Source organism: Phanerochaete carnosa, assembly GCF_000300595.1.
Source record: "Phanerochaete carnosa HHB-10118-sp unplaced genomic scaffold PHACAscaffold_11, whole genome shotgun sequence".
NCBI classification, from domain to species: Eukaryota; Fungi; Basidiomycota; class Agaricomycetes; order Polyporales; family Phanerochaetaceae; genus Phanerochaete; species Phanerochaete carnosa.
The window spans coordinates 842432-856076 of NW_006767638.1; the positions used below are offsets into that span (position 1 = coordinate 842432).

Genomic DNA, 13645 nt, shown 5'->3' on the forward strand with positions numbered 1-13645 from the left:
CGATGTGCAGACGCTCTGGGCCCTCTGTATTGTATCTGTCTGCGGTGCCAAGCAGACGGATCGACTGGATGTAGTGATCCATCCTGTGAAGCTTCGGGATGCCGCTGAAATTCGCATAGTTCGCCGGCATCGCCTGCTTGGCATTGTAGTAAGTAATGAACGCGTACTTGTATATGTGGAACTGCCGCCATGCCACTTTGAGAGCCTCTAAAGATGTAGTTGTGTGAGTTTCAAACTGGGCGTAGTGGATAAAGTATAAGAGTCCACGGACGGCGCGCATCACGTCCTCATGTACGGAGCCAGCAAGCACACCGAGGAAGACCTTTTCCATGTTCTTGTACTCGGTTCCCGTCCACTGGAACACGAGCGAGATGCCCTTCTTGAAGTGCCGAATCTCTGAGTGCATTGGCATGGCTGCAAACCGACGATCTAGCTCATCATCGCCTCCCGCTACACAGTTCATCGCCCATTTCACAGTGTGGTCCTTGAACATGCCTTTGTGCAGCTGATGCAAAATGTCTGGCATGATGCAGGAGAAGATGTCGCAGTGCGGGAGGTCCAACCAGAAAGGCAAAATAGGCCGCAATCCGGCGTCGTTAAAGCCCGCAGGTTTCTGACCAGAAACTGCCTCTTTAAGCATCTGCGCCGTCTTTTCTGGGTCTCTCCACCGCAACTGCACGCTGCCTCTCCCATGCTCCCCAGGGCCGATGTGGCACTTCGGACAGAAGTTCTCCTTCACACAGGTTACAAGGCACTGCTTGGGATGATCTGCAATGTATGCAGCAAGAATGGGATGAATGTGCTGAACGAGGCCATCTGCACAAGTCATCTTGACTCTGTTCAGACCGACCTCAATGAGCGGCTGCAAAAGAGAACGCATGGCGTCGTGGAAGAGCTGGTATCCGGATATAGAACAGTTGTTCTTCGAGAAGCATTCGAGCTTTGACACAGGAAGGTAGCCAATTAGAATCATTGCGTGGGACGAAGGTGAGCGTCGAAGCTTCTTTGATATATTGCCGATACTGAGGTACACAGGCCAGGCATTCTTATCACCACTGAAGACGGACAGCTGAGTCTTATCGGATGCAAGTATAACCAGTGCTACAACTCTACCCGCAGGGATACACTCCTAGAGTACGTGGTAAGTCAAGAGAGCACACGTTAACTGGAGTATCGTACTCACTTGAATCTTCTCCCACCATTCCGCAGTCCACATCTCGTCAATAATAGGCTTCAAGCCTTCATGATCTTCGAAGATGACTTCGGTGTGTATCGCATGTGCTTCTTGAATGTGGGGTTCCCAATCAGCTCCTTGATACACTCCACAGGATCTCGCTTCCACAATTCAAAGTTTTGCACCTTCCTCTCTCCCGTTCTCTCATCGACCACATCTCCATCCGCAGTGAAGATCTCACACCTCCATTGCGGTCTCTGGGGAAGCTTGTCAATTAGCTTGAAAAACCCTGCTTTGTTCTGGAAAGACAAGTGTTGATGACGACAATTCTGGGCTCAGGTGAGCATGTGCTGCATGGAAAGATTACTGAACTTACAGTCTCGAGCTTCAGGAACTTATCAATTTTCTTCTGGCTCAAACCAGACGTCAGAAGCCATTTTGCCAGTTCCCATTCCTCCGCATCCTTGAACGGATACCAGGAATTCTCCTTCTGCTTGTTTGCTTTCTGTTCTGCTTTGTGGCGGGCATAGATCTCTGTAAAGATAGTTATCCCCTTTCCCTCAGTTTTGATGGCACGCCCAGGTCCGTAGTCCACAAACGGACGCTTCGGCAGCCCACTGACTCTGACCTCATCATCAGCTATATCAGCAACAGCACGTGCACACTTTGATGGAGGTGCTGGAGCTTCGCCTGGATCTGGTAGCGAAGGAGTAGGCATAGGGAGAGGTGGGTTAGGAGTAGCAGAGTGACCTGGTTCTTGACCAAACGATGGTGCGGGTGCAGACAGCTCTTGACCATTGTCATTACTGAGATCATCGCCAAGTACAGGAAGGACAGCGTCTGAGTCATTTGCAAGATGCTTGGTATTAGGTGTGGATGTCTGAGAAAGGAAGAGGGCAGCGGTGCGTCGGTCAAATGCCTGTTGGCAAGGTTTGCTTTGGCTAATATGCGATTTTAAGCCTTTGGCTGTCTCTGTCGTAATAGTACAGAAGTCACATCGAAAATGTTTGTGTATTGTGGTGAGAAGACCGTATAGGAGGTAGACGTCTTTTTGGCATGATGTCGAGAGTACGGTGCTGGCTGAGCTTAGTTCGGCTCCTCAGCAGTCGTCCATATTTGGTGAGTTGCAATAGTCCCGCTTTTGCCCGTCTCTCCTTCCAACTCGAACATCACGTTCGGCTTCTCGCCAAAATTTCCACATGCCCACATCAGCTCAGAAGAATAACAAGAAAAAAAAGAACCAAGATAACTACGAGTCACAAGGCTCAGACAACTTGGAGCCTGCTCTGAAGAAAAAGAGTACGTATAGTAAAAGTATTAACAGTGATGGTATCTCGCAGGGCAATGTTGTAAGCTCAAAATGCCAGCCAAAAAGAACTAAGCGGCAACAAGCTCTTGGTAGGTCAACTCAGGATAATCTATTTGTGTCTAACATGCAAGTGTAGACAACGAAGACAATGAAACGCTCAAGCGAAAGCTTGTGGAAGCTCAAAAATGGCTCGCGGCAACCGAAGCCCTCCTCCAAGCAAAGTCAGCTGGTCTTGACACTACTGCTAATAGTATTGTAGACATCAGCAGCATCGCCATTGAAGACAATGATGAAGTTGAATCTGAAGACGAAGACGACGATGCTCAGTTGACCCCGGTACGTCTTATTTAGTGTGTTGGAATGTATTTGAACAGTGTTTTCAGTTTCGTAGTCTTGGAGAGGTACCCACAAGGTGTGACGCTGTGGAGAAGAAAAAGCGAAGACTCTACCACAAAGGTGACGCTCCAAAGTTACTGTCTTCCCGTGAGACAACACCAGACAACCACGACAGCACAAGTAATAGCAAGAGTCTGCGTGGGTCCTCTGACACAAATGTCGAACCACCTGCTACATCTCGCTCACAAACATGTGCGTAATTTCTGCATTTTCATGTTACAACTGTAGCCAACAATGCTTTTTCAGCCCGCAGTGCCTCTCCAACCTGTGGTGCCTCTCCTGCCCATAGTATTTCGCCAGCCCTTTTGCTCTCAGACAATAACAGTTGTACATACCTTGTAACAGTACCGGGGCAGTGAGCCCTCAGCAGTTGAGTTGCGAAGGAACTCACACAGCTTTACATTGGCTGCCTGTGCCGTTGCGTTCGTTGGATCTACAAATCTAAAGGCGCTCATAAAGCTCTCACGGACGTGATCACAAAGGTGACCACGAAACGTGGGACCTTGCCTGATGATCTAGACATTGCATTAACTTGAAGGGCAAGCAGAAAGACATCGGAGTAAGCAGCGTACCAGGGCAAGCACTCGAGCCGAGTCCTCTGGGGCGAAGTTCTTTTTGTTTGTCCGGCATACCGCATGCCATACCTCACTGGCAAATTGCATTGCGACTTCCGTTGGTGGAAAGGCATTAATTGTTAGCAACTTCAGTTTGTACACATCGGCGGCTTGATGAATGAGAGCTGATGTCGCCTTGCTGTAGTCAGGGTACTTTGGCCTGCCTGTTGGCATTTGTCCATGTGTGTACATGATGGAATCGTAGGCTACCGGCTCAGGTGAACGTGTGCGCTTTCGTCTACACTTGCGGAACTGATCTGTAGAGCGTGTAGGGCTGTCTGTCGGTCAATGACAAACTGGTGGTGGCTGAGAGTCGCGAACCCTGTGGCTACGCCCTCGAGAAAGCTATACATGAAAGAATGTTCAGCTTTCTCTGTAGTACTAAAGAGCGAAATACTGGCCTGCTGTGCGTCCCCAGACAAGGGTGCCGTTTTGCACCTAATATCACCCTGAGAGCTGGTGGTGTGAGACAGCGAGCGTTCAGACCTTGAGTGATGGCTAGATTGATTAGGGGACATGGTATGTGTTCTAGAGCGCCGCGCAAAGCTGCCATAGCGCTCTCCAGCCCTGAACAGAGGCTGTAACTAAGTTTAACTACTCATAGGATCTGGAGGCAGAGACTGGCTACAGCGAACATACTCTGCTCGTAGTTGCTCTTCGTGCAGAGCTTTTCAAGACCGCAAAGCACCTGGGTTCACGGCATCAAGATCTCCTGAATCCACTCCCTATTCCAACTATTGCACTTCTATTCACCATTGTGAGTGCTAATCCAGTGGTTATGTGCGACTGGAGCTGACCGGCAATTGATGAGATCGCATATTTGCTGGACACATGGCAGATGGGCAAGTTCAATGCCAGTCTCCAGTTCACAGAAGACAAGTATGCCTCTGATACTTTGGAGATGCATGGGTTGTACAGAATACACCTTGAATTCATTGGGAAGTGGGCAAACCTGAACACAGTTGCATCAACAAAGGTTCGCGAAAAGCTATTCAAACACGTTCTATGAGTAATTGCTGTCCTGATCTGCCGGTACTTACATCACTCAATGCCGTTCTGTCAGAGCCGGCACTGACATAAAGCCCCAAACTGAGCAGATACCTGTGAAGATCTCCGCTGCTGCAGAGGATCGGATGCGGCAGCAGCTTAAAGGACGTACTTGGGACACGGATAGCGAACAGGAATCTGAAGACGCGGGTTGCCGCACAGGTGTCTAATTTGGAGCCGGAGTAGCAGTAGACCACCTCAGACAATTGTATCTTACTTTATACATAGTTAATCGAGTTCGCATTCACATTCTGCACACTGGATGAGTGATAGAATGCAAAATATCAATTTGGTTGCCTTGCTACAGTTGTCCTACGAGCCTGCACCCAGTGAGCAAGTAGCATGCTATGAGGTTGCTCCCGAGGAAGTGGCCTGCTACAAAATTGCCTCCGGACAAGCCACTTTCTACCAGGCTGCTACGAAGGGAAGGCTATGAGACCCTGTGCTACGTAAAGGGGGACCATGCGCTGAGTACCACCACTGCCACAAGTGCTCAGTGGCACTACGTAACCAAGTCATTTTTTCCTGATGTAGTTTCCTCTGCGGAGGAATAGCGGTGTCTGCCACCATGCGTGCACATCGTTTGCATTCACACAGTACAGCTATCCAAGCAGCCTATGCTCTCCTCATCAGGAAAAGACTTAGGTCCACAATGCTACAGAGTGATACAGGAGCATTTTGGAGCACTATGGACCCAAGTCCTGTTTCCTGATGCTTTCACGACGCTCCCATCTACCACCGGACCCAAACTCTGATTGAAGCCAGGCTGCAGAGCGCACCTGCGATATTCTGCTCACCGCTTTGCCGATATTATAGTCGAGTGATTGAGACCGAGACTGCAATCCCAGCAGACACGACGTACTAGGCACGTAAATTGCGCTCGAGGTGCCTTTGTGGCGTCCCCAGTAATTTGATGGCATCAGTTTACGTACCGCCGGTAGTCGCCATCAGTAGAGTTGTTTAGCCAGGAGGAAACCTGATAGCAGGATGTTGAGGAGCATGTGCTAAGCAAGACTACAGCTGAAAAGTGTGATATATGCTATCTGCAAGCTTATGCAATGTATTGGAGCCTAAGAAGTCGCCTTCAAGTGAAAGGATGGCCGAGATACAAGCTCCTCAGGCTGAATACTAGCCCCAAGCGAATGGTTCCAGCCGGAGCGCCGGGTACTAGGTCAAGGGAAATGTTACCAGACTCAAAATTATTGTAAAATTTATGTCGTTTATTTACAACTAAACGGAAGTACGATTAATCTGCGCCGTTTGAATATCGTGCATAAGTTACGTTTGCGATAATAAATCCATGAAATAAAACTAGTGGCGGGTATCTGGCGGGTTTGGTTGTGTCTACCCACGCCCCTACCACCTAGTGCCATAATCGTAATTCCCGTGGGTTTTCCAAGCCCCTGTCTCTCACTGTCTCGCACACCACTGCTACAGAACTGAGACAAGTAGTGTCGCATCAAGACAATGAGACTGCCGCCGTAGTACGAATTCCCACGCGCGGCTCATGCGCACATAGTAAATCAAATCATCCCGTGCTGAGTCCGACAGCCGAGACACAGCCGTTCAATAAACTATGTCGACCGTGAACGTCGCGAGCGTAACCATTCCGCCGTTCAGCCAGTCTGCAGCGGCACTATTGATTAACGAGATAGGAAGGATGACGCTGTACACCTACCGAAGTACCGCTGCGTGGAGATGATCCGCTCGTCCCAGCCGTCCGAGAGCTCGATCACGCGATAGACCGACCTGTTCATGTTGCGTCACTCCTGAGCTTTCACGTTTATGCATGGACATGGGAGAAAACGTACCGAGCAAAGATTGAGACGCTACTCAGTGCAAGAACGAGGAGCATGAACCGCATGGACTGCTCAAGTTTATGCGCAGCAAATGGTGAGGCACGTGCGCGTACGGGGCGGTTGCGCAGATAGCGCACGACGAACTCAGCCGCTAGGAGCATGAACGCGCTGGTGGCAACTGCAATGTCGCTGCTGAGGAGGGGTGTTTCAGGGAGGGCTGGGTTAAGGCGTACCAAGCTGGAGGACGATTCCACCAAGCATAATGTATCCGCCCTGGAAACGGCGTTCATCAGAAATGAGAAGTGAGACCGCCACTGGGACGTACAGAAGTAAGGTTCTCGCCGCTCATGTCTTCGTCTAAGGCGATACTGCCTCCGATGGCTTGGATGACGAGCGCGACAATATCCTGAAGGCCAGTGAGATCCATGGGCGCACTTCTAGAGCGGAACACAGAACACGTACGCAGGCAATGAACACGACGGTATCTGAGAATGCATCGCGTAAGCATCGCAAGATCTGCAAAAACGCTGCGATTTGGTTCGTACATATTGTGGCACCCAGCCGACTGTACTGCTGCCCCAGCCGTATGATGGCTTCCCCCAAGATAACCGAGTTTGCGACGAGGAGCGGCGTCGGGGCGACGATTGTGGCGCAGATCCTGGCTCGCACAGGCGTTAACCACTGCTCAAAAGACAGACGCGAAATGCACGAACTGCATAAGGAAAGATGTCTTCGCGAGCGAGTTCAGGAATGTGGTCGGGAGCGTGAACCCAGGTGGGGCGTAGAATACCTCGTGGGTGTGTATAATTATCGCGAATGAGGGTCGTAAGTACTAGGAATACCAGATTAGTGGATGCTGGGAAGGGCGTACTTCCCACGCGAGTGTCATGGTCTAAGATACTTAGCAACGACCAGGCGAGCCATCCTAGCCCAGGCTGAGGCAGCGCCAGTGCGGACACACGCGGCACTTCTGAGACAGCCAGAGTTGAATCATTGTACCTACCTTATGACTGTCTCAGTCGACGTATTAGTGCCACCAGCACACGGAAGCTTGGCGTTCCAGTGGACCATCAGTCGTGCGCAGATGCCTGACGGCGCCTGCTGCTCCTGAATCATAGTAACGCCCAGTGCTTGGACAGATTGTCTTAGATGATGAGCAACGCTGCCGGGTGCGGCCATGCACATTATGAGCAGTGAAGAAAGCTGGCTGTGGATTTGGCACTGACTACGATAGAAGTCGTCAGCTCACCGGTGACGTCGCGTTTTCGCGGAGATCTCCTTCAGTATCCTTCTGGCGAGCTAGAACATGACAAGGCGCGCTAGAGCACATACTGCTTCGTTCCAGTTTTACTGTCAATCTGCAAGCTCCCAAGATAACCACGTGCATGAGAACTTACCTCACGGAGGCAATTTACCTTGCTTCCGCAAGGGATGCAGTGATTGCCTTGCGCCGAGCGGCGGGTGCTCGCAAGAAGCCGGCGGCAGACAGAACTGTGAGGGTCTCTGAACGTTTCAGATAGTTCCAGCGATATATCGCCGTGAGATAAGCGGCCACCCCAGAGTAAACATTTCGCACTTCCTACCAGAAAGCACACACTCCCAATTACGATGAATAGTGTGTGAAACATTCACCTCGATGGAGCACTTGTAACCGTGGCAGAATCATTTCGGCATTGCATTGCATGTTTGGCAGAGGCTATACCGTTCGCCTTCAAGCTGATGGGCGAATTTTCAGCTCATAAGTAGCTGAATAGTTCCTAAAAAGCCAAATTTGGCAGTTCAAAGGACAACCAGAGGGTATTGTGCATGGTGGACGTTGTGGCCTGAAAGAGAGCCAGAGATTGAGAGAGAGAGGGAGCGCGTCTACGAGCGGCGCACCAACGCCACGAAGAGCGTCCCTTTCTAAAACAAGCATAAAACGCATCATAACCCCACGTGCCGGGAACGGGCAACTACGGACGGGGCTCGTCGCTGGCTGCCTCCGCCGAGTCTCTGCCCAGTCGACTGTTCCCATTTGGCCCTCCAAAAGCACACTCGTATGCTTTGTGCCGAATGACTTGCTCAAATATCGTATTGCTCTCCGAGGTCATGACTGAATGTGCCCATCGCAGAATATCAGTGCATTATTGCTCGTTCTACAGTAGCGCGGTGACCCGCAGGATGTTTCTAACAGCGGTGCTTTGTTTAGATGGCATCTCGTAAAGATACGGGGATATTTGAGACGATATCATGAACAGATGATAAATCATCATTGGTGAGATCCCATCATCATCCCGAAAGTCCTTGGACAGCCCACCACAACCTTCTTGTACAGCTGGCCGTCATTGGCGTTGTCCTATACTGGCTCCTTTTTACTCCCCAACTTGACACTTGGCTATACTCTACTGCTTAAGTGTCTCTTTGGATTGATATTCTCACGAGAATGCGCTCTGGATCGCGTTATTATGCCGCTTCATACAAGTCTACCTGTTTCTTAATCTCTCTGATATGCTGCACATGCCTGGCAACCACCACCACGGCTAAGGACACTCCTTATCTTCCTCAGGTGTGCATATTTTACGCCAGACATTACAAACAAACTCACTACCCTTGACGTGTAGAGCTTCACGTTTAGTTGGACACCCCCAGGACAGTCGCCTCCAATACCTACTACGGGTGAGCGGTCCGTCATGCTTGAGATGCTTGCGATGACGAGAGCTGCTGCATAATTTAGTGCAATGCGACACACTGCATATTACATGGAGAAGACAGGGATCAGAGCCGGGGTACGTCACCTCTCGCACTAGTGCTCAGACCGACCTAAATCCGCTCCTAGCCCAAACCCCGTTGCTCCATATTTTCTTCATGTGTTCACATCGTAAGTCTAGGACGCACAAAACTGTGTCTCGCTCAGCTTGACTTCACAGAACATTCATCGTGCCTTTTGTCATCCCAGCCGAAAGCGGCCTGACCTACGTCAGTTCTCCTCTCATGGAATGCTATCTGGAGAAACGAGATTCTCACAAAATCAAGTAGGACTGGCCGGTACCCTTTATACCAGGCACGCAGTATCAAGTCTGCATGGTGCGTCTCCGTACGATAACATGTGACGGTGTTTGACTTCCAGCTATAGTTTGATTCCGCCAACAACACAGGCGGCTGTCAAGATATCTACACTGTGTACCCTGCTGCAAACTCGACTGTCAACGATCCACCAGCGTGCAGGAACTTGTCGTACCCTCACCCTAACCAAGTCTTAGGGGTGACAGCATCTACTTCACCAGGTGGTTTCAGCCAATTCGGCTGGATAGACCAGGTATGCGGCTATTTTCAGTGCTCTATAAGGACTAATATTATGTTAGTGTACCGATATTTCTGTCCAACCGATAAATGGGACACCGCCATACACGCTCACTGTATGTATTGTCGCGACGTCTGAGTCGAATACAACGTTGAACTCTTCTTTCAAGATTGCGCCTACACTCCGACCGCCGTACGTCATCACTTCAGACACCATGGATCCCATAAACTGGACGGTATCCCTAGTCAGCTGCTTCTGTTCTCTTCGCACTCTCCTTCATTCTGACGTCTGAGCGTATCTAGTCATGGGGAAGCTCGTTCTTCATCTCCTTGACTGATTCGTCAGGCATGCTCTGGGCCCAAGGTCCACTGCACAGCGGGTTAGGAACGAGCACTGCTTGCCTTGACACAGACGGGCAAGTCCCTCTACTTATGTCGCTCTCGACAACGACTGATCGAGAGCTTAACAGGTCAGAAACGCTTGACATCAAGCCGTGGGTTGCTGCAGCATCGAGCGTAGGCAGCATCCTCCTCGGGATCCTTGTCGGCCTCCTTGGCGCGTTCTTCTTCATGCGGTGCCAGGCACGACGTGCGCAGTGTAAGGGACAGGCTCTGCGCGAAGAGCAATCGACAGGCAAAGAACATTCCGAGCCTTTGCCGCAGGGGCCACTCGGGAGGGGTGTACTTGACCAGAATGAACCATCCGTGGTGGTATTAGGTTCAGAGCTAGGTGGAAGCACGGTCGAGTCTGTCGGATATATAACCACGTCGAAGAACCAGATTGCGTCGGACACGACAACCCGTGTCGCTGCAAAGGCGGAGGGCGTACACGTCTCGAGCGACTCGGTCGAGGTCGCACCACGGCGCAGCCTCTCGCACCGCATGCGCATTGCGCCAGCAGACCAGTACGGTGCGTACCCAGACAGCCAGGTGATCAACATCGGCCCCGCGCAGGAGCTAGACCTCCCGCCGAGGTACAAGTCGCCGCTAGACAGCAGCTTCTCGTTCGGTGCGAGCCCGCGAAGTATGCGCAAAGTGCGCCCGCTACCCACACCGCCAGTACAGGCACTTAACGATGGAGATAGGGAATAAGTCAAACACGTGGTACCACGCATATGGTATCACCAACAGAGTTGCATCAACTGTAAATTAATGTGGCGACTGTCTTTGCCTATGAGAACGATATCCCTCGCAGCTAGGCGTTGCGGCCCTATGGCCCTGCTGTGCGATTTGTTAGAAATAAACAAGGAATGATGATATATTATCATGATAGTCACAGCGTTAATGACCGCCATCGACCCCGAACGCTTTGATTTCCTCCGATCTTTGCGACGTAAAGATTTCACTGAAGATGCATCGCGAGGGCTACATCATAGATGTACCAATAAGTGCGAATACTTACAGATCGCTCGACCTAACGACCACCGGGAATTAACGTCATAGTCAAACTGGAGAAGGGGAAGAAGTGTGGTCTGTGCGGCGCATCGGCGCTATAATGCGCGCCTCGCTCCCAAAACAGGGAGGTGATTAGCGCATCATATTCCCACGAGGCGATGCTGGCAGTAACGGCTGCAGCCCGGGTGCTGTGTTGCCTCTGCCTTCATCCTGGCTGGCAGAGAACTCCAGATTGCTCTCAAGCACTTATTTTGCTGCTATGCATGATGCCGCTCTTCCTTCGACGGTGTCAACTATCACTTCCTCGTTGCGTTTCTCATCCACTTACGATATTTAACTCCAGCGAATTCAACAACTTCATAACTCGTGCTGCCAGCGAATTGTCACCCATTTTAGCCACCTGCGCTTCCCCAGTCACTTTCCAGACACATGTCTCTTTTATATCGTCCCTGGATCATATCTTGACGAGAATATAATATCAGAGACCACATGCCAACCACTGGCAGATGATCACCTAGTGATAGTGGGGTTTCTGCCTAAGTACTAAAAGTCCTGGCATTGCTCAGTGTAGCCCTCTCGTACAGCTGGCTGTCGCCTAGACTGTCCTAGACTGAACGGTTCTAGCCACCTGCCGTATATTGTCTTTCAAATCCCTTCGACTCGGTATCTCTACGAGGATGCGCTCTGGACAGCGTCAAGCGGCCGTGTGTCAGTTTGTGACTTTTTTGGTATGCTGTGCATGCCTAGCAGCCTCTACGGGCGCAAAGGACACCCCTGAACTACCCCTAGTGCGCATTCACTATGTTATCTGCTGTGCATGGCCTCACGAATTTTACAATCTAGAGTTTCTCGTTCAACTGGACGCCTCAGGGACAGTCACCTCCGGTGCCTGCTACAGGCGAGTAGGCCGTCATACTCGCGACATTTTTGGTGCTAACAAGAATGTTCAAAATAGCGCAATGCGAGACGCTTCACATTACATGGGAAAGGGGATCAGCCCTGGGGTAGGTGATTTCCCGCGTAGAAACGGTCAAATCGGCCTGACAACTCTTTGAGGCCAAACCCTATGGCCCCATACTACCTTCATGTGTTTACATCGTGAGCATAATTCTCGCATTTTTGCGTTCCCTTGCTGACACTGGAATTATAGCGCGTTCGTCGTTCCTTTTGTCGTTCCCGCTGGGAGTGGCCTGAGCTTCGTCAGTATTCTCTTTAAAACGCTGTATAAAAATGGAAGATCTTCACAAGACCGAGCAGGATTGGCCGGTACCGTGGATTCCCGACACGCAATATCAAATCTGCATGGTGCGTGCCCCTAGAATACGTTGACCAACGCTTGACATCTGACTACAGTTTGACTCCGCCAACAACACGGGAGGTTGTCAAGATATCTATACTGTGTATCCGAATACGACAGTCAATGATCCGCCGACATGCAGCAATGTGACGTACCCACGCCCTAACCAAGTCCTCGGAGTGACAGCATCTACATCGACGGGCGGTTTCAGCCAGTATGGCTGGATAGATCAGGTATGTAGCGATGTTCAATGCTGTCCAGGGGTTAATTATATGTCAGTGCACCGATATTTCTGTCAAACCGACGAATGGAACACCACCATACACGTTCACTGTACGTGACCATGCAGAGCTTTAGTGGGACACGAAGCTGATCGTTGCATTATAGGTTGCACCCACTCTTCGGCCGCCGTACATCATCGCCTCGGACACTATGAATACCATGAACTGGACAGTATCCCTAGTCAGCTGTCTCCTTCCTCCTTGCATTCTCCACCACTCTAACTCCTGAATGTGACACTTAGTCGTGGGGAAGCTCTTTTTTCATCTCTCTTACCGATTCGTCGGGCATGCTTTGGGCACAGGGTCCATTGCATAGCGGATCCGGGGCGAGTACCGCATGTCTTGACTCGAACGGGCACGTTCTTCCGTTTCCTTCTCTATTGATGGCGACTAAATGAGCTTGTATAGGTCGGAGACGCTCCGAATCAAACCATGGGTCGCGGCCGTTTCAAGCGCGGGTAGCATCGTCGTCAGCCTGCTCGGCGCATTCCTCTTCATGCGGTACCAAGCGCGGCGTGCGCTGCGCAAGGGACATGCCGTGTTTAAACAAGGCTCGAAGCAGAAAGAACATCGCAAGTTTTCGTTGCAGACGCTGGTCGAGCGAGATGCTGTGGACCAGGATGAGCCGTTTATGGAGACACCAAGCGCAGAGCTAGGCGAGAGCTCGATCGACTTCGCTCACTCTGCGGCTGTAACCCGAATCACTGCAAATTCAGGCTACGCGAACACTTCGGGCGACTCGGCCGAGGTTGCGCCACGGCGCACTCTGCCACAGCCAGTGCGTATCGTGCCGCTCGATGAGCACAATGCGTACCTGGACGACCGGGTGATTGACATCAGCTCCATGCGAGAGCTGGATCTCCCGCCGAGGTACTATTCACCGTTGGATGCCGGCTTTCAGTTTCACAGGAGTTCGCAGCGTACGCCTTCCAGACGCCCTCTGCCCACACCTCCAGAGCCGACATTCAGTATCAGCAAGGGAGCTGGACCTGTAGCATGAGCACCGCATTCATTATTTTTATTGTATTGCTAGTGGCCTCGCTGTGTCTTATAG

The 13645-nt window shown here is 51.0% G+C and overlaps 8 protein-coding genes across 8 annotated transcripts; 4 read left to right on the forward strand and 4 right to left on the reverse strand.

Annotated features, from left to right (window-relative positions):
• Position 1: 1 nt before the first annotated feature.
• On the reverse strand, positions 2–640 carry PHACADRAFT_65164 (uncharacterized protein; the record flags this gene model as incomplete). The annotated part of the gene is made up of 1 exon (XM_007400801.1): positions 2–640. A coding segment is annotated over one exon (639 nt), but the record flags the coding sequence as incomplete, so codon positions are not given.
• Positions 641–688: 48 nt separating this feature from the next.
• PHACADRAFT_71645 (uncharacterized protein) lies at positions 689–1216 on the reverse strand (the record flags this gene model as incomplete). The annotated part of the gene is made up of 2 exons (XM_007400802.1): positions 689–1129; positions 1184–1216. Coding segments are annotated over 2 exons (474 nt in total), but the record flags the coding sequence as incomplete, so codon positions are not given.
• A 47-nt stretch (positions 1217–1263) lies between these two features.
• On the reverse strand, positions 1264–1646 carry PHACADRAFT_66817 (uncharacterized protein; the record flags this gene model as incomplete). The annotated part of the gene is made up of 2 exons (XM_007400803.1): positions 1264–1503; positions 1551–1646. Coding segments are annotated over 2 exons (336 nt in total), but the record flags the coding sequence as incomplete, so codon positions are not given.
• Positions 1647–2373: 727 nt separating this feature from the next.
• On the forward strand, positions 2374–3079 carry PHACADRAFT_32610 (uncharacterized protein; the record flags this gene model as incomplete). Its single annotated transcript, XM_007400555.1, has 3 exons — positions 2374–2572; positions 2620–2819; positions 2867–3079. The coding sequence occupies 3 exons, from the start codon at positions 2374–2376 to the stop codon at positions 3077–3079; spliced, it is 612 nt and encodes a 203-aa protein (XP_007400617.1).
• Positions 3080–4097: 1018 nt separating this feature from the next.
• PHACADRAFT_105001 (uncharacterized protein) lies at positions 4098–4502 on the forward strand (the record flags this gene model as incomplete). The annotated part of the gene is made up of 2 exons (XM_007400804.1): positions 4098–4250; positions 4305–4502. Coding segments are annotated over 2 exons (351 nt in total), but the record flags the coding sequence as incomplete, so codon positions are not given.
• Positions 4503–5931: 1429 nt separating this feature from the next.
• PHACADRAFT_213499 (uncharacterized protein) lies at positions 5932–7228 on the reverse strand (the record flags this gene model as incomplete). The annotated part of the gene is made up of 9 exons (XM_007400805.1): positions 5932–6165; positions 6219–6289; positions 6352–6517; positions 6573–6612; positions 6665–6745; positions 6802–6824; positions 6885–6997; positions 7053–7129; positions 7211–7228. 9 exons carry the CDS (start codon positions 7226–7228, stop codon positions 6107–6109), a joined length of 648 nt encoding a protein of 215 aa, XP_007400867.1. The 3' UTR covers positions 5932–6106.
• Positions 7229–8729: 1501 nt separating this feature from the next.
• Positions 8730–10714, forward strand: PHACADRAFT_213500 (uncharacterized protein). Its single transcript, XM_007400806.1, has 10 exons — positions 8730–8884; positions 8940–8994; positions 9053–9104; positions 9155–9196; positions 9246–9294; positions 9355–9402; positions 9452–9634; positions 9681–9734; positions 9789–9863; positions 9922–10714. Exons 1-10 carry the CDS (start codon positions 8762–8764, stop codon positions 10708–10710), a joined length of 1470 nt encoding a protein of 489 aa, XP_007400868.1. The 5' UTR covers positions 8730–8761; the 3' UTR covers positions 10711–10714.
• A 1365-nt stretch (positions 10715–12079) lies between these two features.
• PHACADRAFT_200542 (uncharacterized protein) lies at positions 12080–13591 on the forward strand (the record flags this gene model as incomplete). The annotated part of the gene is made up of 8 exons (XM_007400807.1): positions 12080–12111; positions 12164–12212; positions 12271–12318; positions 12367–12543; positions 12590–12643; positions 12698–12772; positions 12834–12958; positions 13000–13591. 8 exons carry the CDS (start codon positions 12080–12082, stop codon positions 13589–13591), a joined length of 1152 nt encoding a protein of 383 aa, XP_007400869.1.
• Between the last annotated feature and the right edge of the window lie 54 nt (positions 13592–13645).